Raw genomic sequence first — 26,030 nt, forward strand, 5'->3', positions numbered from 1 at the left:
AAAGCTCTGAAAGCAAGTTCCGCGGCTCCAGAGAGCTGGGGAGGCGGGCACTGCGCGTGCGCAAAGGTGTGGTCGGGAAAGTGAGCTGAGGCTGGAGTTGGGAACGCCGCGCCTGTGAGGTGAGAAGAGATCGGGTGGAGCCGGGCCAGGCGTCGCGGGCGTTCGTGGCGGTTGCTGCTGTTGCTGCTTTGGTGGCCATCGAGGACACTGGTGCTGGTCTGGGGCTCGGGCTGACGGGGACATCCCACAATCCGGCCTCCTCCAGTCATCTTAGGCCAGGGTCTGCCTCCACAGGCCCGGACTATCGTCCCAGGCTGCTACTTGAGGACCTTAAAGGTCTTGTACGAGCACCCCACCCTTTTTTTAGATGAGGAAACTGAATCCTAGAGAAGCGTAGCAAATTGCCCAGGGTGACACAGTGGGTAAGTATCAGAGTATATCAGTCTTTTTCTTTAATGGCGGACTACATCCCCAAAACCCCTGACTTCTCCACTCCCTAACCTTTCTTTAAAAAAAAAAAAAAAAAGTACAGTATGGTTGGCTCTTGCTGACGGAAGGTTATGTGGAAGTAAATCAGGAGGTCAGGAGGTATTGTAAGTTGATTTGGGAAGTTCTGTATCATTGTGGATTCTTGGGAAAATTACTTGACTTCCTTGGATCTGTGGTGGTGGTTTTGTTTTTTTTCATCTTTGAAATGTAACCGCATCAGAAGACTCCTATTTTAACTTCCTGTTCCTGAGCCCATGTTCGGAACCGTGGGGAAACTCCCTCCCCCAAGACTGCTTCTCTCCACCTGTTCCTCTTTACCGATCCCATACAGTCTATTGGACCTGTACACCATCAAATAGTTACCAGTAATTTTCCTTTGAGTGGGTCTAAAACATTTGATCAGTCTCTGACACTACTCATTCAATCCCTATTATGTGACACAGGTTTCACCACCAGAAGGCTAAGCAGATGGAGAAAGTCAATAGATATGTGAAAAGATTCAGTGTTTCAAAAGAAGGAGATTAATTTGAGTGGTCAGAGCAAGTGGCAATATTTAAAACATATGAACAAAATATGGAGAAATATTAAAAACTATCATTCTTTTTTTTTTTTTTTTTTTTTTTTTTGAGAGAGATAGATAGAGCAGGAGTGGGAGAGGGATAGAGGGAAAAGCAGACTCCCCCCTGAGCAGGGAGCCAGATAAGTGCCTGGATGGCAGGACATTGGGATCATGACCTGAGCCAAAGACAGATGGTCAACCAGCTGATCCACCCAGGCACCCCAAAAGAACATGTTTTAACACTGAAATTAAGATATTGGATAACTTTTTTTTTTCAAAAGATGGAAAAATAATCAACAAAATTCTTAGGAAAAACATGATTGCCAAATTAATGCAATAGTCAAACTATGAGAGACAAGAATAGAAGACATGGAGAATGGATCCCAAAAACTAGTAATAAAATACAAGTTCCAGAAGGTGATAAGAGAACTGACTGAGGAGAAACAGGAATCAAAGAAAAAATAGAAGAAAATTTACTAAGTTGATGGGGAAATTTAAATTTAAGACTTAAATTTAGCCTTCAGATCTAAAGGTTCATGAAATAACAAGGTAAAAATAAATGAACAATCATATTTAGGCCTGTATTACAGTGAAAGCTTCTGAGTTTAAAGAATTAAAATGTGGGGCGCCTGAGTGCCTCAGTTGTTTGGGCAGCTGCGTTGTACTTGGGTCATGATCCTGGAGTCCTAGGATCAAGTCCTACGTCTGGCTCCCAGCTCCAGGGGCAGTCTGGTTCTCCATCTGACCTTCTCCACTCTCATGCTTTCTCTCACTGTCTCTCTCTCAAATAAATAAATAAAAATCTTAAAAAAAAAAAAAAAAAGAAAATGTGTTTGACATGAAACAGTCAAGATAAATAATTTTTAAAAATGTTTTAAAGCCAGTTGCAGAACAACACATAGAGTATGGTTCTATTTGAGTACAGCAAAAAACCATTTATTGCATATGTAAGTTTCTATATGAATACATCCAAAAAAGGTATGCAAGAAGACATACTAAACATTTTAAAGTGGTTATCTTTGTAGAAGAGAATAAATTTAAGGGTTAGAGAGTGAAGGTTCTTTATTTTTCTGTAATGTTTTAAATTCTTACAGTAGGAATTTGGTCATATATGGGTAATCCAAAAAATAACAAGTTTGGATAGTGGAGAAGGGAGGAATTCAAATTTTTTTAAAAGATTTTGTTTATTCATTGGAGAAAGTGAGAACACAAGAGGAAATTGGGGTGGGGGAGGGAAAAGCAGACTCTCCATTGAGCCGGGAGCCTGATGCAGGGCTCCATCCCAGGACCCTGGGATCATAACCCAAGCCCAAGGCAGATGCTCAACCAGCTGGCCACCCAGGTGACCTGGGAGGAATTCAGTTTCTAAAAACAAAAATTGTACAGGTCATGTTTGCTGAGCACAGAGTAGTAAAATTAGAAATGAATAATCAAAAATTAAGCAAAACGTAGCTACTTGGAAATTTTTTTTTAAGCAAGTGGTTTTTTGTTGTTGTTGTTGTTGTTGTTTTTATTTGCCAGAGATCACAAGTAGGCAGAGAGGCAGGCAGAGAAAGAGGAGGAAGCAGACTCCCCACTGAGCCGAGAGCCCGATGCAGGGCTCCATCCCAGGATCCTGAGATCATGACCTGGGATCTCAGGCAGAGGTTTAACCCACTGAGCCACCCAGGTGCCCCAACTTGGAAATTTTTTAAACAAAAAATTTTTTAAAGATTTTATTTAGGGGCGCCTGGGTGGCTCAGTGGGTTAAAGCCTCTGCCTTCGGCTCAGGTCATGATCCCAGGGTCCTGGGATCGAGCCCCGCATCGGGCTCTCTGCTCAGCAGGGAGCCTGCTTCCCTTCCTCTCTCTCTGCCTGCCTCTCTGCCTACTTGTGATCTCTGTTTGTCAAATAAAATAAATAAATAAATAAAAATTTAAAAAAAAAAGATTTTATTTAAACATGAGAGAACATAAGAGAGGAGAGGATCAGAGGGAGAAGAGGACTTCTGCTGAGCAGGGAACCCTATCTGGACTCCATCCCAAGACTCCAGGATCATGACTTGAGCTGAAGGCAGTCGCTCAGCCAACTGAGCCACCCAGGTCCCTAAACATAAATAACTCATAGGTCAAAAAAGTAAACAAAGCTAAGACTGTGGGTTCTTTAAAAATTAAAACTGGGGCACATGGGTGGCTCAGTCAGTGGAACATCTGCCTTTGGGTTGGGCCATGATCCCAGAGTCCTGGGATCAAGCCCCATATGAGGCTCCCTGCTCAGTGGGGAGTCCTTCTTCTCTCTCTGACCCTCCCCCCTCTCATGGTGTCTCTCTCACTCTCACTCTCTCTCAAATAAATAAAATCTTAAAAGAATAATAAAATTAATGAAAATATTGCATAGCAAAACCTATGGTATATCTTTTTTTTTTTTTTTGACAGAGAAAGAGACAGCAAGAGAGGGAACACAAGCATGGGGAGTGGGAGAGGGAGAAGCAGGCCACCCATTAAGCAGAGAGCCCGATGTAGGACTTGATCCCAGCACCCTGGGATCATGACCCAAGCCAAAGGCAGATGCTCAACCAACTGAGCCACCCAGGCGCCCATCCTGTGGGTATATCATTAAGGATATACTCAGAGGAAAATTGATAGCCTGTGTGCTTTTATTATTAAATGTAAAAGAAAGCGATCCAATAATAGCACTTCTGGGTATTTACCCCCAAAATACAAAAACAGTAATTCAAAAGGGGTACATTTACCTCTGTGTTTATTGCACCAATAATAAATAACTTTAATAGCCAAATTATGGGAGCAGCCCAAGTGTCCATGGATACAGAAGATGTGATAGAGGGGCGCCTGGGTGATTCAGTGGGTTAAGCCTCTGCCTTCGGCTCAGGTCATGATCAAGGTCCTGGGATCAAGCCGCAAGGAGCCTGCTTCCCCCCGCACCCCCCTGCCGCCTGCCTCTCTGCCTACCTGTGATCTCTGTCTGTCAAATAAATAAATAAAATCTTTAAAAAAAAAAAAAAGGGGCGCCTGGGTGGCTCAGTGGGTTGAAGCCTCTGCCTTCGGCTCGGGTCGTGATCCCGGAGTCCTGGGATCAAGCCCCACATCAGGCTCGGCAGAGAGCCTGCTTCCTCCTCTCTCTCTGCCTGCCTCTCTGCCTACTTGTGATCTCTGTCTGTCAAATAAATAAATAAACAAAATCTTAAAAAAAAAAAAAAAAAAAGAGTTAACTTTAAAAAAAAAAAAAAAAAAAAAAAAAAAAAAAAAAAAAAAAAGATGTGATACATATATACAACAGAATATTATTCTGTAAAAAAGAATGAAATTTTGCCATTTGCAATAACATGAATGGAGCTAGAGAGTATAAGCCTAAATTAAATAAGTCTGTTTGAGAAGACAAATAACATGATTTCACTCATATGGGATTTAAGAAACAAATGAAAGAAAAAGACGAACCAAGAAAAAGACTCTTAACTATAGAGACTGATGGTTACCAGAGGGGAAGTTGGTAGGGGGATGAGTGAAATAGGTGAAGGGGATTAAAGAGTACACTTACCCTGATGAGCACTGAGCAATGTATAGAATTGTTGAATCACTATATTGTATGCTTGAAACTAATAGAACACTGTTAACTATACTGGAATTATAATTTAAAAACAATTAAAAAATAAATACAATTTTAAAATTTAAAAAAAAACTTAAAAGTTTTTAAAGAATGAAAATTAGGGCGCCAGTGTGGCTCAGTGGGTTAAAGCCTCTGCTTTCTGCTCGGGTCATGATCCCAGGGTCCTAGGATCGAGCCCCGCATCGGGCTCTCTGCTCAGCAGGGAGCCTGCTTTCCTTCCTCACTCTCTGCCTGCCTTTCTGCCTACTTGTGATCTCTGTCAAATAATTTTTTTTTTTAAATGTTTAAAAAAAAATGAAAACTAATAATGGGACATCTGGGTGGCTCAGTCAGTTAAACATCCAACTCTTAAGGGCACCTGGGTGGTTCATTGTGTGGGGCCTCTGCCTTCAGCTCAGTTCATGATCTCGGGGTCCTGGGATCTAGCTCCGCATCAGGCTCTCTGCTGGTCAGGGATCCTGCTTCCCCCACCCCCCTGCCTGCCTCTCTGCCTACTTGTGATCTCTCTCTCTCTCTCTCTGTCAAATAAATAAATAAAATCTTAAAAAAGAAATCCAACTCTTGGTTTGGGCTAGGGTCATGATCTCACTGTGGTGGGGTTGAACCCCACATCAGGCTCTCTGCTATCAGTGCAGGGTCTGCTTCAGACCTCTCCCTCTGCCCCTTCTTTATAAAATGAATACTTAAATCTTTTTAAAATGAATACTTAAATCTTTTTTTAAAAATGAAAGTTAGGGTCGCCTGGGTGGCTCAGTGGGTTAAAGCCTCTGCCTTCGGCTCAGGTCATGATCCCAGGGTCCTGGGATCGAGCCCTGCATCGGGCTCTCTGCTCAGCGGGGAGCCTGCTTCCTCCTCTCTCTCTGCCTGCTTGTTATCTCTGTCTGTCAAATAAATAAATAAAATCTTTTTTAAAAAATTAAAGTTATTAAGAATTATTAAACAAGAGAAAATAGAATAAAGACAATAAAAATTAATAAAAAGAATAGCACTTGATAAAGAGCTCATTTTTTCAGAAATATAATAGATGTTAAAAATAGACACATTTCTGGCAAAGAAAAAAAAGGATATCCTCTTAGATGTCTCATAATTCAAACTTAATTTCATGAAATCTCTAATTTTTCCTGAAATACTTCTCTCTTCACTAGTCATATCTCAATTAATTATGCCATCATCTAAGTTTAAAACCCAGGAGTTACCCTTAACCTCCACCTCTCTCATTCCCCACATTTAATCCAATATCAGAATATGTGCTTTTTCTTTCTGTAGTGGACAGCTATGGTATTATCTCAACATTCTCATCTTTTCTCTCGAAAACTGCCCCCCACCCCATCCCATTCTTACTCAGAAGTACCTTTTCTTTTTCTTTCATTTTTTTCTTCTTCTCACTTTTGTTTGCTATTTTCCCCTCAGGTACAGAGATTTGAGGCAATCATATCTGGTTCACCCTTTCATCAACAAGTCCTTTCTTGTTTATCTTTTATTCTTTAAGTTATTCATGTTCCTTCCCTCCCTTCTTAGGTAGCCATTCTAATTGTGTTTAATATATGTCATTGGATATATATGTATCTTTGAATAATATATTGTATCATTTTATGTATGTGTTTTAAATGTATATAATTGATACTGTGTTATAAAAATCATTCTGTTTCTTTTTCATGTTCCTGTAAATACTTGTAACTGTTGCATAGTATTGTCAAATGATCTCACACCCTTGGCCACTGGTCCTGGGCCAAGATGTGCCAATCAGAATCCTTATCCAGGATTTTTGAACTGAAACTAAGGGGAAAAAAATCCTTTCCTGTGTGGAAGCCATAAAATGTAAAACAGGAGCTGTCAACAGCCAAATGTCCTGCCATGTGGAACCAGCTGGTCTGCAATGAAAAAGAATGAAGCCAACATGCAAAAAAACAGCAGAGGTGAGAAACAATGAGAAAGTCCTGGAAAAATACCAAGTCTCTGGTTCCAGTTGTTCCTGAGATTTCATATTCCTGCCCTTCCCGTGGTTCAACTCTTCTTGGATTCCATGAACCAGTAAATCTTATTACCTCCATTTTGTGCCTAAGCCAGTTCATATTGGGATTCTATGACTTGCAAATAAGAGGCCTAATTATAATCTCCAAAATGTATCTCTTGTGTGTGTGTGTGTGTGTGATTTTTTTCTTAATTATGGTAAAGTCCATATAACATGAAATATACCATTGTAACCATTTTTTAAGTATGCAGTTCAGTAGTGTTAAGTGCATTGACATTGGTTGTACAGGCAATCTCCAGAACTCCTTTTATCTTGGAAAACTAAAACTATACAACTTCCCATCCTCCCTGTCCCCAGCTTCGGGCAACCACCATTTTAGTTTCTATGAATCTGACTACTCCAGGTACCTCACATAAGTGTAATCATACAGTAGTTGTTTCTTTGTGACTGGCTTATTTCATTTAGCCTAATATCTCCAAGATTCATCCATGTGGTCTGTCAGAATTTCCTTCCTTTTTAAGCTGAATGACATTCCATTGTATGTATATACCACATTTTGTTTACCCATTCATCTATTGATAGATACTTGGGTTGCTCCCACCTTTTGGCTATTATGAATAATGCTATTAACATAGGTGTACAAATACATCTTTGAAACACTTTTTGAATTCTTTGGGGTATATACCCAGAAGTGGAATTGTTGGATCATGAGGAATTCTATGTTTAATTATTTGAGGAACTACCATACTGTTCATAGCTGCTGCACCATTTTATTATTTCCACCAACAGCACACAAAAAGTCCAGTGTCTACACATCCTGGCCAACACTTGCTTGCTTAATAGTAGTCATCCTAATAGGTGTAAGGTGGTATCTCATTGTGGTTTTCATTTGAATTTCCCTAGTGATTAGTGATGTTGAGCATCTTTTCATGTGCTTGTGTCCATTTGTATATCTTCTTCAGAGAAATGTCCATTCAAGTCCTTTGCCCATTTTTAAATGAGATTTGTTTTTCCAAAAAGTATATTGATTATTTTTTTCTACCCTCACTTTCACCATCCAAGCACCTGTGCATTTTCATGTAGACAATACTTCTTAAATAGACTCCCTGATTCACTGTTATTTCTTTCCTTTTCATTAGGAACAATTTAGCCACAGTGATTTTCTGAAAATGCAAATTCTAGCATGTCACTTACCTGCTCAGAATTGTCCAATGGTATTCCATTGCTCTTCAGAAAAAAAATCCATGACTCATTGTCCCTTATGATGTAGATCCTGCCAATTTTGCTCTTTCTCACTGATCACTATTTTGGCCTTCTTTTAGTTTCTGGAATATGCCATGTTCCTTTCCTCTGTAAAACATTTGTGCATATTCCCTCCAGCTGAAACACTTTTCCATCTACTCTGCCTATTCACCTTATGGCTCATAAATTTCACTTCTCTATAAAGGGCTTTCCTTAGCCCTCCTTCCTTGATCTAAATACCCTCCCATTATAGTATCCTAACATACTTCCCTGATATCACCTATCAATATTTGTAAATATATATTTATTTTTAGATTATTTATAACACATCTCTCCGCTAGATTATAAGCTTTAAGAGCAGGGACAACTCTATTTTTCTAACATTATATCCCAGGATCAAATAATATCTGACACAAAGAGGTGTTCAATATTTGTTGATTGAATAAATAAAAATACCAAAGATAGGAAGAAAGCTTAGAAATATTAATGTGTTCAACTTTATACTAATACATTTGAGATTTTAAATTAGATGATTTCCCCCAAAAAGTTAAATATAAATTACCAAAATTAATTCAGAAGGAAGTAGCAAATCCAGATAAACCAATTAGCTGTGAAGTCATTGAAAAAGTTACCAGAGGTATACTTATAAGGTAAGGACAAATCATATATATTTTTTTTAATTTATTTGACAGAGACACAAAGAGGGAGAGGGAGCTTCCCGCCAAGCAGGGGGCTCAATTCCAGGACCCTGGCATCATGACCCAAGCCAAAGACAGACGCTTGGCAACTGAGCCACACAAGTGCCCCCAACAAATCATCTTTATTTGCAGATAGTGTGGTTGGTTGGAGAGTGAACTATAAAACTATTAGATCTAACAAGGTAATCTACTTAGGTATCCTATTACATGCTAATTATACAAAAACTATTACTTTTCATATATATTATCAGTAAGCAATTTAAATACTTATTTAAAAATATCTTATCTGGGCGCCTGGGTGGTTCAGTGGGTTAAGGCCTCTGCCTTGGGCTCGGGTCATGATCTCAGGGTCTTGGGATCGGGCTTTCTGCTCAGCAGGGAGCCTGCTTCCCTCTCTCTCTCTGCCTGCCTCTCTGTCTACTTGTGATCTCTCTGTCAAATAAATAAATAAAATCTTTAAAAACAAATAAATAAACACCTTATCTTGGGGCGCCTGGGTGGCGCAGTGGGTTAAAGCCTCTGCCTTCAGCTCAGGTCATGATCTCAGGGTCCTGGGATCGAGTCCCACATCGGGCTCTCTGCTCGGCAGGGAGCCTCCTTCCTTCCCTCTCTCTCTGCCAACTTGTAATCTCTCTCTCTGTGTCAAATAAATAAATAAAGGGGCGCCTGGGTGGCTCAGTGGGTTAAGCCGCTGCCTTCGGCTCAGGTCATGATCTCAGGGTCCTGGGATCGAGTCCTGCATCGGGCTCTCTGCTCAGCAGGGAGCTTGCTTCCTCCTCTCTCTCTGCCTTCCTCTCTGCCTACTTGTGATCTCTCTCTGTCGAATAAATAAATAAAATCTTTTAAAAAAATAAATAAATAAATAAATAAAATCTTTAAAATATATATATACACATATATATGTATATATATACACATAATATATATATATATTATATATGTATATATATATGTATATATATACACATATACTTTATCACGAAAGCAACAAAAATACTTTGTACTTAGGCATAAACTTAATCAGATCTCCACAGGACTTACATAATGAGTTCTTGAGAAATCTAAAACAAAAAGACTTTACTAATTGAAAGACACCCATGTTAATGAATGGGAAGGCTCAGTATTTTTAAATATCAATTATGACTCAGTTCATTTGTATATCTTACACTGGCAACCTTGATAAAAGATTTTGAAAGTTCATTTGAAAGAACTGATGGGAGAAAATCCAATACATTTTGGAGTAATCATGGCAGAATGTACTAAATATGGTGAACAACTGGAGAAGGAACTGGAATTCTGATTAGTGGAACAAAATACAAAGTCCAGAAAGGTCCCAAGCATTAAAAAAAATTTGATTTTTTTAAAAAGATTTTTTATTTTATTTATTTGACAGAGATCACAAGTAGGCAGAGAGGCAGGCAGAGAGAGGGGGGAAGCAGGCTCCCCGCTGAGCAGAGAGCACAATATGGGGCTCTATCCCAGGACCCTGGGATCATGACCTGGGCTGAAGGCAGAGGACTTAACCCACTGAGCCACACAGGCGCCCCAAGAAATATAATTTTTTTAAAGAGTTTATTTATTTATTTGACAGAGATCTCAAGCAGGCAGAGAGGCAGGCAGAGAGTGAGAGGGAAACAGGTTCCCCGCTGAGCAGAGAGCGAATGTGGGGCTCCTTCCCAGGACCCTGAGATCATGACCTGAGCTGAAAGCAGAGGCTTTAACCCACTGAGCCACCCAGGTGCCCAGAAATTTAATTTTTGATAAACATGGCATTTCAGAAAAAAATAAATGATCTGTTTGGAAGTGGTATGTTAAAGATTCACAAAAGAATGTGGCCAATATACAGCAAAAAATGTTTAATCACTACTAAAGAAATACATATTCAAACTACAAAACATATTAAATTGATGGATCAAAAATGATACTGCAGGGGCACCTGGGTGGCTCAGTGGGTTAAAACCTCTGCCTTCAGCTCAGGTGATGATCCCAGGGTCCTGGGATCAAGCCCCGCATCGGGCTCTCTGCTCAGTGGCGAGCCTGCTTCCCCTTCTCTCTCTGCCTGCCTCTCTGCCTACTTGTGATTTCTCTCCCTGTCAAATAAATAAATAAAATCTTTTTAAAAATAATTAATTAATTGATTTATTGAATGATTAATTTAAAAGGGATACTGCAGGGTGAAGGGAAAAGGGCATTCCTTTAGAAACTGCTGTTCGGAGTGTAAATTGATAAAATCTACAACTCCTCTGGAATTCAGTTTGGCAGTGGATATCAAATGTCTTAATGTGCATACTTTTTTTTTTAAAGATTTTATTTTTTATTTATTTGACAGAGATCACAAGTAGGCAGAGAGTCAGGCAGAAGCAGGCTCCCCGCCGAGCAGAGAGCCTGATGCAGGACTCGATCCCAGGGTTCCTGGATCATGACTTGAGCTGAAGGCAGAGGCCTTAACACACTGAGCCACCCAGGCGCCCAATGTGCATACTTTTTGATGCAAAATACCCTTTGACAGACTCTTCCCACAAAGATCTTGCAACATACCTGTTCGTTACATTATTATAGACAAAAAAATTATAGAAAAAAGAATCTATTCAAAAAGTTATGTAAAACTTTTTAAACTATGGTATTTTTGTAAAAAGAAGTAGCCATTTAGCAGCACCTAGGTGGCTTAGTTGGTTAAGCCACTGCCTTTGGCTCAGGTCATGATCCTGGAGTCCGGGAATCGAGTCCCGCATCAGGCTCCCTGCTCGGCAGGGAGTCTCCTTTCCCCTCTGACCATCCCCCTTCTCATGCTCTCTCTCTCAGTCTCTCTCTCAAACAAATAAATAAAAATCTTAAAAAAAAAAAAAAAGTAGCCATTTAAAATGTTGTGTATCGGGGTGCCTGGGTGGTTCAGTGGGTTAAGCCTCTGACTTTGGCTCAGGCCATATCTCAGGGTCCTGGGATCTAGCCCTTCATCAAGCTCTCTACTCAGTTGGGAGCCTGCTTCCACCCCCCGTCCCTGCTTGACTTTCTGCCTACTTCTGATCCCTGTCTGTCAAATAAATAAATAAAATCTTTAAAAAATAAGAAAATAGGGGCACCTGGTGGCTCAGTGGGTTAAGCCTCTGCCTTCAGCTCAGGTCATGGTCTCAGGGTCCTCAGATAGAGCCCTGCATCAGGCTCTCTGCTCAGCAGGGAGCCTGCTTCCCCCCGCCCCGCCTGCCTCTCTGCCTACTTGTGATCTCTATCTGTCAAATGAATAAATAAAATCTTTATAAATAAATAAATAAATAAATAAAGCTGAAGAAGTTCAGGCTGTGTGGGGGCTCCCTAGTATAGGCTGCTACAGAAATTTTGTTTGTCTTACCAGTATGAAGCACTGAAAATATACTTCAAAGTACAGTTGACCCCTGAATATCATGGGGCTTAAGGGTGCTGAAAGTGGAACTGTTGGATCATGAAGAATTCTATGTTTAATTATTTGAGGAACTACCATACTGTTCATAGCTGCTGCACCATTTTATATTTCCACCAACAGCACACAAAAAGTCCAGTGTCTCTACATCCCGGCCAACACTTGCTTGCTTAATAGTAGTCATCCTAATAGGTGTAAGGTGGTTTTCATTTGAATTTCCCTAGTGATTAGTGATGTTGAGCATCTTTTCATGTGCTTGTGTCCATTTGTATATCTTCTTCAGAGAAACGTCCATTCAAGTCCTTTGTCCATTTTTAAATGAGATTTGTTTTTCCAGAAAGTATATTGATTATTTTTTTTACCCTCACTTTCACCATCCAAGTACCTGTGAAGGTGCTGATTTTAACTGTCATATGATGTATGTATACTGAAGAAACAAGACAGAAAATGAACATAATTGATTAAGATGACAGGGTTATAAGCAATTTTCTCCCTTGTTAAATAATTTTTTAAAAGATTTTATGTATTGGGTGCCTGGGTGGCTTAGTGGGTTAAGCCGCTGCCTTCGGCTCAGGTCATGATCTCAGGGTCCTGGGATCGAGTCCCACATTGGGCTCTCTGCTCGGCAGGGAGCCTGCTTCCTCCTTTCTCTCTCTGCCTGCCTCTCTGCCTACTTGTGATCTCTCTCTGTCAAATAAATAAATAAAATCTTTAAAAAAAAAAGATTTTATGTATTTTCGGGCGCCTGGGTGGCTCAGTAGGTTGAGCCTCTGCCTTCGGCTCAGGTCATGATCTCAGGGTCCTGAGATTGAGCCCCGCTTTGGACTCTCTGCTCAGCAGGGAGCTTGCTCCACCCCCCTTCTCTGCCTGCCCCTCTGCCTACTTATGATGTCTGCCTGTCAAAAAATAAATAAAATATTTATTTTTAAAGAATAAATATTTATTCTTTAAAAATAAATAAGTATTTTTTTTAATTTATTTGACAGATCATAAGTAGGCAGAGAGGCTGGCAGAGAGAGAGAGGAGGAAGCAGGCTCCCCATTGAGCAGAGAGCCCGACACGGGGCTCAATCCCAGGACCGATCCCAGGACTGATCCCAGGACCCTGGGACCATGACCTGAGCCGAAGGCAGAAGCTTTAACCCACTGAGCCACCCAGGTGCCCCAAAAAATAAATAAGTATTTATTTTTAAAAAATATTTTATTTATTTATTTGACAGAGACACAGTGAGAGAGGGAACACAAGCTGGGGGAGTGGGGGAGGGAGAAGCAGGCTTCCTGCCAAACAGGGAATCCAACGCAGGACTGGATTCCAGACTCCGGGATCATGACCTGAGCCAAAGGCAACTGCTCAACGACTGAGCCACCCAGGTGCCCCAAATAATTTTTTTGAATAAAAAATTTTAATAGATTTTGAACACACTTCATTCAAGCTTCACAAAAATGATGAAAAAGTCGAGACCAGTAACAGTGCTTGGATGGTAAAGGATGGTATGAGTGAGGGGTAAGCCTTAAGCCTTTCCTATAAAGCTTCACCAGGGGGAAAAAACCTTTTTTTTTTAAATTTATTTTTTTTTAAGATTTTTATTTTTTTATCAGAGAGAGAGAGGGGGAGAGAGCAAGCACAGGCAAACAGAATGGCAGGCAGAGGGAGAAGCAGGCTCCCTGCTGAGCAAGGAGCCCGATGTGGGACTCGATCCCAGGACGCTGGGATCATGACCTGAGCCGAAGGCAGCTGCTTAACCAACTGAGCCACCCAGGCGTCCCCCCCTTTTTTTTTTTAAAGATTTTATTTATTTATTTGACAGACAGAGATCACAAATAGGCAGAGAGTCAAGCGGGGGGGGGGGAGCAGGCTCCCCGCTGAGCAGAGAGCCTGATGCAGAACTCGATTCCAGAACCCCGAGATCATGACCCAAGCCAAAGTCAGAGGCTTAGCCCACTGAGCCACCCAGGTGCCCTGGAAAAAAGAAATTTACTAAGAAATGCAGCTTCAAGATACTTTTCCTTCTATTTAGAGATTCTGGAGCCCCAGTACCAAAGACCATTCCATTACTACCACAGACCCCAAGTGTATTTTCCTGTGTTGTACATTTTCCTCCCCTACCCCCTTTTTGTTTTTAAGATTTTATTTCTTTGATAGAGATCACAAGTAGGCAGAGAGGCAGGCAGAGAGAGAGAGAGAGAGGAGGAAGCAGGGTCCCCACTGAGCAGAGAGCCCGATGCTGGACTCGATCCCAGGACCCTGAGATCATGACCTGAGCCGAAGGCAGAGGCTTTAACCCACTGAGCCACCCAGGTGCCCCTAAAAGATATATTTTTAAAAGAGGGTGATGGAGGGGCCCCTCCATCATATATGTATGTATACATACATATATATATATATATATATATATATATATATATATATATATATTTTTTTTTTTTTTAGAGCAACTTAAGATTCACAGCAAGAGGGGCACCTGGGTGGCTCAGTGGGTTAAAGCCCTGCATCGGGCTCTCTGCTCAGTGGGGAGCCTGCTTCCTCCTCTGCCTGCCTGCCTCTCTGCCTACTTGTGATCTCATCTGTCAAATAAATAAATAAAATCTTAAAAGAAAAAAAGAGATTCACATCAAGATTGATGGGTAGTTGAAGAGACTTCCCATATATCTCACACACACACCCCAAAAGCAGAGCCTCCCCCATTATCAACATCCCCCATCAGAATGGAATTGTTACAATTGAACCTGCATTATGTGTCATTAGCAAAGTCCATGTTTTATATTATGGTTCACTCTTGTACATTCTGTGGGTCTGTTAGCCATTTTCAAATCTTTTCATTAAACATATTGTTTTGGGCTTTGCTTTGACCCCTTTTTTTTATTCCTGGGTTTCAGAACCATGTGTGCTCAGTACTGCATCTCTTTTGCTGATGTTGAAAAAGCTCATGTGAACATTCAAGATTTTATTCACCTCACACCAGTGCTAACAAGTTTCATTTTCAACCAAGTAACAGGGCGCAATCTTTTCTTCAAATGTGAACTATTCCAGAAAACTGGATCTTTTAAGGTAATAATGCCCTTTGATAATATATCATGTATCTTTTCAAATCCCTTTCCCATACACATTTATTTGATCCTCCTGACCACCCAGTGAGGTAGGTAAACTATTTTTATAGCTGAAGAAAGGGTTGTAGAAGTTTTCCTTCGATAAAGTACTGGTCACTTAGCAATATGGTGTTGATAACCCACTTTTACATAATCTCAAAATTTCTTATAATTGGGGTGATGATGTAATTTACTGTCCAAACTAGGACATAGTTGAGAATGAAAGGGGCACCTTGTGATTAAACTCAGACAATAGACATTAACCTTAATTATTGCAAGCCAACACGGGCAAGAGTGATCACCCTGTATACAACCAAGTTGTGTCAACTTGCTATTCATTGATACCTTATTATGAATGTAAAAGATCTAAATCTAGCTATCCCCTTATTCTAGGAAATATGTCAGAGCCTTTCCTTTGCATAAAGATAGACTTCTGGGGGTACCTGGCTTGCTGTAAGAAAAGCATGCAACTCTTGATTTTGAGGTTTGAGCCCTACATTGGGTGTAGAGATTACTTACATAGATAAGTAAAAGGTAAAAAGGTAAAAAGGTAAAAGACTTCTGTGTTGATTCAGTGCGGTTAATTTCTGTTAGTTGAGTTTTAAGATCCTTTCAGGTATAAATCTGAATGTTGCATTTAGCACTATGCCTGATAGGTACTAGTACCTGTTAAGTGGTAATTTTAGGACTACATTTCCTCACCCATTAATGAGAACTTTTTTTTTTTTTTAAGATTTTATTTATTTGTCAGAGGGAGAGAGAGAGGGAACATAGGTGGGGGAGCTGCAGGCAGAGGGAAAAGCATGCTAGGCTCCCCACTGAGCAAGGAGCCTGATGCAGGGCTAGACCCCAGGACACTGGAATCATGACTTAGCTGAAGGCAGACGCTTAACTGACTGAGCCACCCAGGCATCCCTAATGAGAACATTTATATTAAACTCTCCATTCTCTTTTGCCCTTTGCTTCTGCCATGGTTTATTTTTTTCATTCATCACACATCACATACTTATTTTAACTAACTATACTAGGCATACACACACACAGTCTTGTACTATTAGTTACACTTGCAGGACAGGCCAGTCAACAAACAGGTTAATGACAAGTAACTTGAGAGAGACAAATAAAATACAATGGAATGAAATGCCTAATTTTGCATGGGAGATCAAAGAAGTTGAACCAATGATGTTTCATCCAAATTTTATAGGATGAGTACTTTTAGCCAGATCAGGGAGTGAAGGAAAAGAACTATATGTATATGTACCAGCATGCTGGGAGGTACAGGGGTGTGAGCTAACTTGTAGGAGGGAAACGAATTTAGGATGGCTACAACAGTGACAGAAGCAGTATGTTTTAGAAAGACTGCAACTTGTAAGGAATTTGTATTTAGAAAATAGGTAGTCAGTAAAAAGAGAACATTTTTAAAAGGTCACTTTCATAATCTAGTGGAAATATTGAGAATGATCCCTGGGCAGGATTAGTTGAGGTTTGATAACATGTAAGTTGAGAAATGAGGCTTCACCAAGGTAGTGGCAAAAACGCAGGAGATATTTCAGAGGTACAATCAAGATTTTGTGATAGAATGGATGTGCGGTGTTAGGAAGAGAATATCTAGGAAAGTTCCTTGGTGTTTTGAAAAGAAACTTTTAAATCAAATCAAATACATGGTTTCACCATCCCTTTTCCAGATTCGCGGTGCCCTTAATGCAGTCAAAGGCTTGACTCCTGCCACCTCAGAAGAGAAGCCCAAAGCCGTGGTTACTCACAGCAGTGGAAACCATGGCCAGGCTCTCGCCTATGCTGCTAAATTAGAAGGTACTTGACTAACTTCTCAGGGTACTGTGTAGGATCATCCGAGAAGAGTGGAAAAGTATTCTTAATCAGTGAGATTGGTGACTACTGTGGGAAGGTTATTTCCAGGTTCCTATCTCATTATAAGCAAATTAAACATAAGTTTCTATTCTAAATTCTCCTGGTTTGTACTAACTAAACATGTTTCTTCCTCCCAGGAATTCCTGCTTATATTGTGGTGCCCGAAACAGCTCCCAATTGTAAAAAATTGGCAATACAAGCCTATGGAGCCTCCATAGTGTACAGTGAACAGAGTGATGAGGTAAGGAGAAAGCAGTGTTCAGTGTCAGCTTACCAACTTTCACCATCAAATGAAACTTCTTTCTAGCCTACTGGCTGTTTCTTCTGTGTTCCTCTTCACCTTTCAACGCTAACATGCTCAACCCTTTCTCTACCTATGCTCACTCTGATGAGATCATTAATCTCATAGTTTAACATATCCCCTATACTCTGGGGTGCCTGCGTGGCTGTCAGTTGGGTGACCAACTCTTGGTTTAGGCTCAGGTCATGGTCTCAGGGTTGTGGGATTGAGCCCTGTGTGGGGCTCTGTACTTGGGAGGGAGTCTGCTTCTATCTCTCTCTCCCTCTGCTCTCGCTCTCTCTCAAAAAACAAACAAACAAAAAACACTTTAAAAAATATCTGAAGAAAAAAAAGTCTGTATTCTAACTCCAGTCCTGACCTTTGCCCTTAACCCAGACTTTTATCTCCAATGATTCCCTGATGATATTCCCACTTGGAATGTCTTAAAAGGCAACTTAAACTTATCATGTCTAAAACCAAACTCCTGATCTTCCTCCCCACTGCTGCTCCTCGTCTTCTCCTTCTTAGTAAATGGCAACTTTTATCCTTCTAGTTGCTCAAAATAAATGAAGTCACCTTCGAGAGTTCTCCCACACCCTACATCCAAATCTTGGTCCTACTTTCTTTTTTTTTTTTTTTTTTTTTTTTTTTAAAGATTTTATTTATTTATCAGAGAGAGAGAGGGGGAGAGAGCGAACACAGGCAGACAGAATGGCAGGCAGAGGCAGAGGGAGAAGCAGGCTCCCCGCTGAGCAAGGAGCCCGATGTGGGACTCGATCCCAGGACGCTGGGATCATGACCCGAGCCGAAGGCAGCTGCTCAACCAACTGAGCCACCCAGGCGTCCCCTTGGTCCTACTTTCAAATCATTTCCATTACCCAGGGACCCTGGCTGGCTCAGCTGGAAGAGTATGCAACTCAATCTCAAGGTTGTGAGTTCAGGCCCCATATTGGATGTAGATAAACTTTAAAAAAAATAACAATTTCTGTTATCCAACTACTTCTAACAGGCTTTACCATCAACACCCTGATTCAAATGAACATGTTTTCACCTAGGTACAGTAGCTTAAGTGGTCTCCCTCCTTCCACCCTTGCACTATCCATTTAATATGTTAAAACTTGTTTCGTTAGCTGAAAACCCTCCAATGGTTTCCCATCTTATACACACTGGTAACCAAAATTCTTGCAATCACTTAAGGCCTGGATGAACTGGCCCATTTCAGTCTTCCCACTATTACTGTCCCACCAAATATTTCACACCAACCATACTAACTTAGCCTTTTCTCAGAAAAGCCAAGCACTACTACTTTGTGGTCTTTGCATTTGCTATTATTCTCCCTCTAGAAAATTCTGCAGATCTACAGCACTTGTTCAATCCTATTAAAAATATCACATTACTCGGGGCGCCTGGGTGGCTCAGTGGGTTAAGCCACTGCCTTCGGCTCAGGTCATGATCTCAGGGTCCTGGGATCGAGTCCCGCATCGGGCTCTCTGCTCAGCGGGGAGCCTGCTTCTCTCTCTCTCTGACTGCCTCTCTGCCTACCTGTGATCTCTCTCTGTCAAATAAATAAATAAATAAAATCTTTAAAAAAAAAAATCACATTACTCAAGACCCTTCCTAAGCATCCCCTATAAAACAGACTATTCTCCATAGCATTTAGACATATTACTTATATGCCACCCCTCTGCATATTAGAATGTAACTCCACTGAGCAGAGACTAGTTTGTTCAGTTATATCCCCAGTCCCCAGTAAGTCTGAAAAAAGGATGGCCAATAAAGTGTTAAATTACTAAATCAAACTTGTTTGGAAACTTTATTTATTTTTAAAGATTTTATTTATTTGACAGAGAGAGAGAAGAATCACAAGTAGGCAGAGAGGCAGGCAGGCAGAGAGAGAGGAGGACGCAGGCTCTCTGCTGAGTAGAAAGCCTGATGCGGGACTCAATCCCAAGACCCTGGGAACATGACCCAAGCAGAAGGTAGAGGCTTTAACCCACTAAGCCACCCAGGCACCCTTGTTGGGAACTTCTAAATACAAATCAAATATATTAATTTAATGTACTCTTTCAGTCCAGAGAAAATGTTACCAGAAGAATTATGGAAGAAACAGAAGGCATCATGGTACATCCCAACCAGGAGCCTGCAGTGATTGCTGGGCAAGGGACAATTGCCATGGAAGTACTAAACCAGGTAAGAGCTGTTAATTCTTGTTTAGCCATCGGTAAAGCTAATGTTAGGCTGTCTATAATTATTTTATACACATATAAAACTGGTTATTAATAGACCTATTTATACTTTATATTCTTTTCACTAAAGGTACCCTTGGTAGATGCACTGGTGGTACCTGTAGGAGGAGGAGGAATGGTTGCTGGAATAGCAATTACAGTTAAGGTAAGAAAATAGCTTCTTAAGGACTCCCTGCTTCAGGCCTAGATAATTTTATTTTACATTGTAGTACACTGTGGATACTTGGCTCAACATTCCCCCAAATTGCTGTTCTTTCCCACCAACCCTTGGCACTTGAAATGGAAGGCTCTTCTCTGCCTCACTACCCTGCCGTTCTTCATCAGTAACAACTTCACAAGGCAAAGCAGTCCTGAGTGGCATCCTCACAGTCCTTTCCCTGAATCCCATTTCAACAACTCACTATCCAAGTCAAGGGCCACTCTTTTCCCTAGTTACCAGGAGAACTAGATGTGATTTAAGCAACTAAAGGCTATTAGGCATACAACTTAAATGCTTGAAGGTCTATTTTTATTACATCAATCAAGGGAAAGGCTCTTGAACAGAAATGAGTTACCTGTATTGCCTACTTCACTACAGGTATGCAAGCAAAATGCTGTGGCTAGTTTTAAAATGTCTAATATTCCTTTTCCTAGGCTCTGAGACCTAGTGTGAAGATATATGCTGCTGAACCCTTGAATGCAGATGACTGCTACCAGTCCAAGCTGAAAGGGGAACTGACTCCCAATCCCTATCCTCCAGAAACCATAGCAGATGGTGTCAAATCCAGCATTGGCTTAAACACCTGGCCTATTATAAGGGACCTTGTCGATGATGTCTTCACAGTCACAGAGGAAGAAATTAAGGTGAGGCTCTGATAGGAAAGGAAAATACGAAAGAATGGAGCAAATTCTTAGGCAATAGAGTCTTCTACTGTTTTGAGTAGCAACTTAATCCCTGGGGACTTGACTAGATGACTTCATGACATGGGAGGTGCCCCAGATGTATTAAGAAAACCTGCTCAACAGTAGAAACAGTTAGGATGGGAAAAAAGCCCTGTCCTTCATTGGTGAGCATATATATATATATATATACAGGTCAAGAAGAAAAATTTAGATTGGGCATATAACCCCACCTGACCTTTAATTGTAAAGGTCAACCAACTAGGCTCTTTCTCCTTTTCTCATTTCACTAATTCTTACTCCCTTCCATACCAACAGTATGCAACCCAGCTGGTGTGGGAGAGGATGAAACTGCTTATTGAACCTACAGCTGGTGTTGCAGTGGCCGCTGTCCTGTCTCAGCATTTTCAAACAGTTTCCCCAGAAGTAAAGAACATTTGTATTGTACTCAGTGGTGGAAATGTAGACCTAACCTCCCTAACTTGGGTGAAGCAGGCTGAAAGGCCAGCTCCTTATCAATCTGTTTCTGTTTAGTTTATGCAAAAGAGATGGGATTCAGTATCTCTAGTTACTTGGAAATTTTGTTTCCTAGTTACTCTAACTTCTTATATTCCTCTCTTAAACAACTTTCAAGTTCCTAATGGAGAGTGGATGTTTCAGTAACAGTTGTTTCTTTTCTTTCTTTCTTTTTTTTTTTTTTTAACTAAGTAGCAAGGGTAAAATATCCATAGTTTACTGAGATACCTTGTCAAGGCCAAGAAAAGCCTTTTGCAAAAAGGCAGTAGACCTCTAGGCTAAAGTAGAAAACACAAACTTTGCCTAATTACAGCCTGTAGGTTCCCATTCCTGGAGTGTTCACTAGTAACAATGAAACAGAATCCCAATGAATCCATTACTCCATGTCCATTTCAGGCACTGCTAAAGAAATCTCCTTTTTCATCCACGGTACTGGTTCTGGTACATATGGATCATAAGTCCACTTGGGGAAAACTCGTTTATAGAGGTTCATCAGTACTGTGTCCTGAGATTTTAGCTTCCCATCAAAACTGCACTTCATGTGGCCATGAGTACCTAGAAAGGAAACAGCCAAGTTGGTCACACTAAAATAGAAAATTTTAAAGCGGTAGTCTTCTAACCCAATAGTCATTTAGTAGCACTGGGAAAACCTGGGCAAGGCACCAAATCCCACAGTTTCTTACCCAAAGGTTCCTTGATGTGTCCCCTGCGGCCCCACTTTGTTCTCAGTTCCACTGGTTTAAACCATAACACATCCTCTTAGAATGAAACACACAGAAGACCAAGATGAAACATATACCCACAAAATGTAAACTCAGCCCTCACTCCACAAAGGCAATCTGATCCCATCCTTTACACCTACCTCTGTTGAAGAACATGTAACGCACTACTGCCATCTTAGTAAAAATTTTGAAAGGATGACCGCTCAAAACAATTCTCTTGATGACCATTCTGTCTGGATCCACTGACAATAGATAGCCTGTGGCAATGAGGCTGTGCATTCCTAATGAGCAAAAGCAGAGAAGCCAAAGCCTTCATTTATTGCTCCAGTCCATTTAAAGACCTAAACAAACTCTTAGAGAAATCTTACACTAGGGTACCCCAGAACCTACCCTAAATAGAACAGTCTGAGCAGCATCTACCAATTAGCTATGCTTTGTTAGCAAGATAAAACCCTATTTGTCATCCTTGCCTCAGACCACTGTGAGGGTAAGATTGGGATATTTCAAAAACTATCATTACTTTCTTCATACCGAATGGCTCTTAAATCTAAATATAGAAAATAGTTTTAAACCTACAAAGGACCTACAGGCCTGTTCACCTCAGTGAACTTAACTTACCGTTGCTATTCTGTTTGAAAAGCAGCACAGATGCAGGAGGAAACGTGATTGGGCCATACACTGTCACCACCAAGGCCACATCAGCAGTCAGGAATCTCTGAAATTTATGTTTATCCGCTACCATAAAAGGGGTTAAAAAAGAAAAACCCAAAACATTTTGAGAAACCATAGGTAATCCAGCAACCTGTGAAAAGCTGTATCACTGCAACTCTTTTTTTTTTTTTTTTTTTTTAAAGATTTTATTTATTTATTTGACAGAGAGAGATCACAAGTAGGCAGAGAGGCAGGCAGAGAGAGAGAGAGGAGGAAGCAGGCTCCCTGCTGAGCAGAGAGCCCGATGCGGGACTCGATCCCAGGACCCTGAGATCATGACCTGAGCCGAAGGCAGCGGCTTAACCCACTGAGCCACCCAGGCGCCCAAAGATTTTATTTATTTATTTGACAGACAGAGATCACAAGTAGGCAGAGCAGCAGGCAGAGAGAGAGGAGGAAACAGGCTCCATGCTGAGCAGAGAGCCCGATGCGGGGCTCGATCCCAGGACCCTGGGATCATGACCTGAGCTGAAGGCAGAGGCTTTAACCCACTGAGCCACCCAGTCACTGCAACTCTTAAACCTAAGGCAACTTATGTTTCTTTACCCGGCTAGTTCTCACAGTATTTTCCTACCTCAATACAACTGAAAGATACAATTCTTTTGTTCAGAGTGATTTTTCAACTGGATGCAGAATCTTGGAGCTTGGACTATATTCGGGGTTTGAAAAAGTTCTCCAGGTGATTGATATTTATCACCCCTACCTCATTTGAGAAACAAGACTTTATAGAAAATATCTCCACTAAATCAACAGCTCTTAGTTTTGGGCCAGGATTGGCTAATATTTTCCATAAAGGGCCAGATAATAGTAAATATTTCAGGCTTATGGCCATACAGTTTCTGTTCCAACTACTGTTCAACAGTGCCACAGAAAAAATAGCCACAGACAATACTTTAAAAAAAAAAAAAAAAGCGTAACCCCCCCCCCCCCCCCCAAAACCCACAACTATGTTCCAACAAAATTTTATTTAACAAAAACAAGAGGTGGGGCAGATTTGGCCTAAGGGCCATGCTGTGCTAATCTCTGATTCTGAGACCTACTTAAGTTTCTGCTTTTACCTTCACTGAAACCTTCCCCCCTTCTTAGTACTGAAGTTATAGGGAAATAAAATATTTTAAGGGAAAGAGAGGTCTATCCCTCATTTAGTTAGCATGGCTAGGAAAAACAAAAATTATCCAGAGCACCCATTAATATTGCCTTCATCATCTTCCTCCAGCCATTGCTGAGAGTTGAATGTGTGTAGGTGTTGTTCAGAAGCCTCCAAGTTAGTGCAAAGTATATTCCCACTCCTAATGCGTAGGAGTATAGTCATTTTACTCTAAAAGTGCCCCTGGTCACCATTCTTCAACATCTAGTCTCAATATCTCAGATGCCAGCCACATACCCAACTGTGGGCCACCCTCAGCCTTCACCCACACTGCCACAGACCACCAGATACCAAGGGTTCTACACTTTGACACACCATTTTATAGAGCCACTGACTCCCATTAAAAACCACTTTGCAACCAATACTCATGGCAGAGAAGCCTCAGCACCACACAGAGGTTGCATCACTGGGATGCTTCAGACAGGTTCAGACATTGTGAATTAAAACATCATTGGCTCCTAGACCAGAGTACTGAAAATATCACTAACCCAGAAACCTAGAGTTTGAAACTGCATTCTGTGTGCCCCCACTACAAATCATAGTCCCCCAGAAGACATTAAGATGGACAAGAACCCAGAAGCTTCCCCACTGCCTTACCTGAAGTGTGCTGAGAGAATAAAGGTGAGGCTCGGAAGCGCCTGAACCCACAGTGGAAGATGAGCTCCTCTTTGGCTTTCACAGGTTCAGTGTGGCCAGAGTGCCGGCTCACCACCATATTCAGTACTGACATCTGGGAACCGCATAAGAAAATCAGACCTTCATATCTAAAATAGAGAAGCCTTGAGCGGCTGGGTGGCTCAGGTGGTTAAGCAACTGCCTTTGGCTCAGGTCATGATCCCGGAATCCTGGGAGTCTGCTTTTCCCTCTAACCTTCTCCTCTCTCATGCTCTCTCTCACTCTCTCAAATAATTAAGTAAAATCTTTCAAATAGAGCAGCCTTAATTGAAAGAAGGTGAACCAAACTAGCAGGTTCAGATTCCCTTTAATACTTATCTATGGAAAAGTATAGCTAACAAAACGTTGTTCACCTTTTATATTTACCAGCAACTGGTATTCAAGTCAAACACAAGCTGGTTTTTAGAGCCTTTCTCATATCCTTCCGTATGAGCTAACCTTCTGGTGTCCAACTACAAAAGCTCAACATCTGCCACAAAATCAGATCAAGTCACTCACTCACCACATGCCTTAAAACCACACTCATTCAAGACCCTTCCCTCAACTCTCAGACTGACCACGGGCCAAAAGCTCTCACATCCACGCCAACACACATGGCTACTGGCCACCATGATAAAAGAGATCTACGCAATGGCATCACCCCCAACCCCGTTAAGGCTGCCAACCCTTGGTTAAAATCTGATCTGATGAGCATACTTAAGAGAAGTCTCAGAACACAGAGACTGCATCACTGAGATGCTTCAGACAGGTTCAGACATGTTGGGTAACACCATCATTGATTTCTCTATCATATTCTCTTGATTTCTAATCCTAAAGGAGATTTTTCACATCCCAATGAGCAAAATGTCAGTCACATAAAATTTTAGACTGTCATACAATACAAAGCTGGTTGGAAAGTTTCATAACTCCCCATTTCCCACAAGACACTAACTCACCTTCTGTTCATGAGGTAGTAAAGAAAATGCAATCAAGGGTGCTCCTCGCTTAAAGTACTCATACACTGAGACAGGGACTTTAGAGACATGAAGTGTGACATACCAGCCAACCTGCCAGAAGAAAGCAGAAAATAATCATGCAGTTACCCTTAATGTCTCAATAATGATGAAGCATTTCTCCAAATATGTTAAAAGTCATTTAGTCTACTTTTTTAAAAAATTATTTATTTGTTTGACAGATTACAAGTAGGCAGAGAGGCAGGCAGAGAGAGAGAGAGAGAGAGGAGGAAACAGGCTCCCCGCTGAGCAGGGAGCCCAATGCGGGGCTTGATCCCAGGACCCACCAAGGTGCCCCCATTTAATCTATTCTTTTTTTTTTTTTTTTTTAAAGATTTTATTTATTTATTTGACAGAGAGAAATCACAAGTAGATGGAGAGGCAGGCAGAGAGAGAGGGGAAGCAGGCTCTCAGCAGAGAGCCCGATGCGGGACTCGATCCCAGGACTCTGAGATCATGACCTGAGCCGAAGGCAGCGGCTTAACCCACTGAGCCACCCAGGCGCCCCCATTTAATCTATTCTTAAAGCCTATCCTCACCCTTCAAAATTGCCTTTCACAGATGCCTCAACTACCCAGATTAAACTTTTTCACAGTTACCATCTGAAACCTCTTTGTTCTCAATGTTAATCTTACCAGTGACTCAGTGGCTCCTTTAATTCAACTATGGGCAGCACAAATCTAAGGTACTCACGCCAAGAGGAATAATGGATGGGGCACCCCACAAATAAAAGCACATTATAGGGATGGGCAAAGGAAGGCAGATACCTCAGCTCCTTCAACCTCTTTTCCCTCAATTTCTTTAAAAATGCGTTTCCTAGTATTAGTGAAGTTCTGAAACTGAAAGATCCGAGCATAATCTTGAGGAAGGTTTTCCTTAGGATCCCATGGAGATGTCCGGAAGCTCTTGAGGCCTCTGTATTTCTGAAATCTAGATATAGGAGATTTTAG

General features: G+C 41.1%; 2 protein-coding genes and 2 non-coding genes across 8 annotated transcripts in view; 1 reads left to right on the forward strand and 3 right to left on the reverse strand.

Annotated features, from left to right (window-relative positions):
• On the forward strand, positions 1-20,851 carry SRR (serine racemase). 5 transcript variants are annotated; one of them, XM_059150416.1, is made up of 10 exons: positions 1-119; positions 6,340-6,567; positions 8,558-8,745; positions 14,834-15,005; positions 16,729-16,855; positions 17,050-17,153; positions 19,263-19,382; positions 19,509-19,583; positions 20,072-20,281; positions 20,636-20,851. In XM_059150416.1, exons 4-10 carry the CDS (start codon positions 14,838-14,840, stop codon positions 20,849-20,851), a joined length of 1,020 nt encoding a protein of 339 aa, XP_059006399.1. In that variant the 5' UTR covers positions 1-119; positions 6,340-6,567; positions 8,558-8,745; positions 14,834-14,837. The 5 variants fall into 5 exon arrangements, with proteins under 5 accessions (XP_059006399.1, XP_059006398.1, XP_059006395.1 ...); XM_059150412.1 differs by having other exon boundaries at positions 40-422; XM_059150414.1 differs by lacking the exon at positions 1-119 and having other exon boundaries at positions 5,552-6,567.
• The window catches only part of TSR1 (TSR1 ribosome maturation factor), a 12,476-nt gene continuing 6,375 nt past the window's right edge, over positions 19,930-26,030 (reverse strand). The window contains exons 9-15 of the mRNA XM_059150407.1: positions 25,848-26,010; positions 25,024-25,134; positions 24,011-24,143; positions 22,174-22,290; positions 21,696-21,836; positions 21,517-21,591; positions 19,930-21,388 (exon numbers count right to left, since the gene is read on the reverse strand). Of these exons, the coding sequence (XP_059006390.1) occupies positions 21,210-21,388; positions 21,517-21,591; positions 21,696-21,836; positions 22,174-22,290; positions 24,011-24,143; positions 25,024-25,134; positions 25,848-26,010 (919 nt within the window). The 3' untranslated portion in view covers positions 19,930-21,209. The remainder of the gene's footprint in view (positions 21,389-21,516; positions 21,592-21,695; positions 21,837-22,173; positions 22,291-24,010; positions 24,144-25,023; positions 25,135-25,847; positions 26,011-26,030) is intronic.
• LOC131817237 (small nucleolar RNA SNORD91 family) lies at positions 23,782-23,876 on the reverse strand. Its single transcript, XR_009348421.1, has one exon. It is a non-coding gene; the product is annotated as a small nucleolar RNA SNORD91 family (small nucleolar RNA).
• LOC131817238 (small nucleolar RNA SNORD91 family) lies at positions 24,784-24,875 on the reverse strand. The gene has a single exon (XR_009348422.1). It is a non-coding gene; the product is annotated as a small nucleolar RNA SNORD91 family (small nucleolar RNA).

Source organism: Mustela lutreola, chromosome 15 (genome assembly GCF_030435805.1).
Source record: "Mustela lutreola isolate mMusLut2 chromosome 15, mMusLut2.pri, whole genome shotgun sequence".
NCBI lineage: Eukaryota > Metazoa > Chordata > Mammalia > Carnivora > Mustelidae > Mustela > Mustela lutreola.

Coding starts and splice junctions, on each gene's coding strand:
- SRR (XM_059150416.1), top strand. CDS start 14,838: ATGTGTGCTCAGTACTGCATCTCTTTTGCTGATGTTGAAAAAGCTCAT. Junction 19,383..19,508: donor CCATGGAAGTACTAAACCAG/GTAAGAGCTGTT, acceptor TTTTCACTAAAG/GTACCCTTGGTAGATGCACT. Junction 19,584..20,071: donor GAATAGCAATTACAGTTAAG/GTAAGAAAATAG, acceptor TCCTTTTCCTAG/GCTCTGAGACCTAGTGTGAA.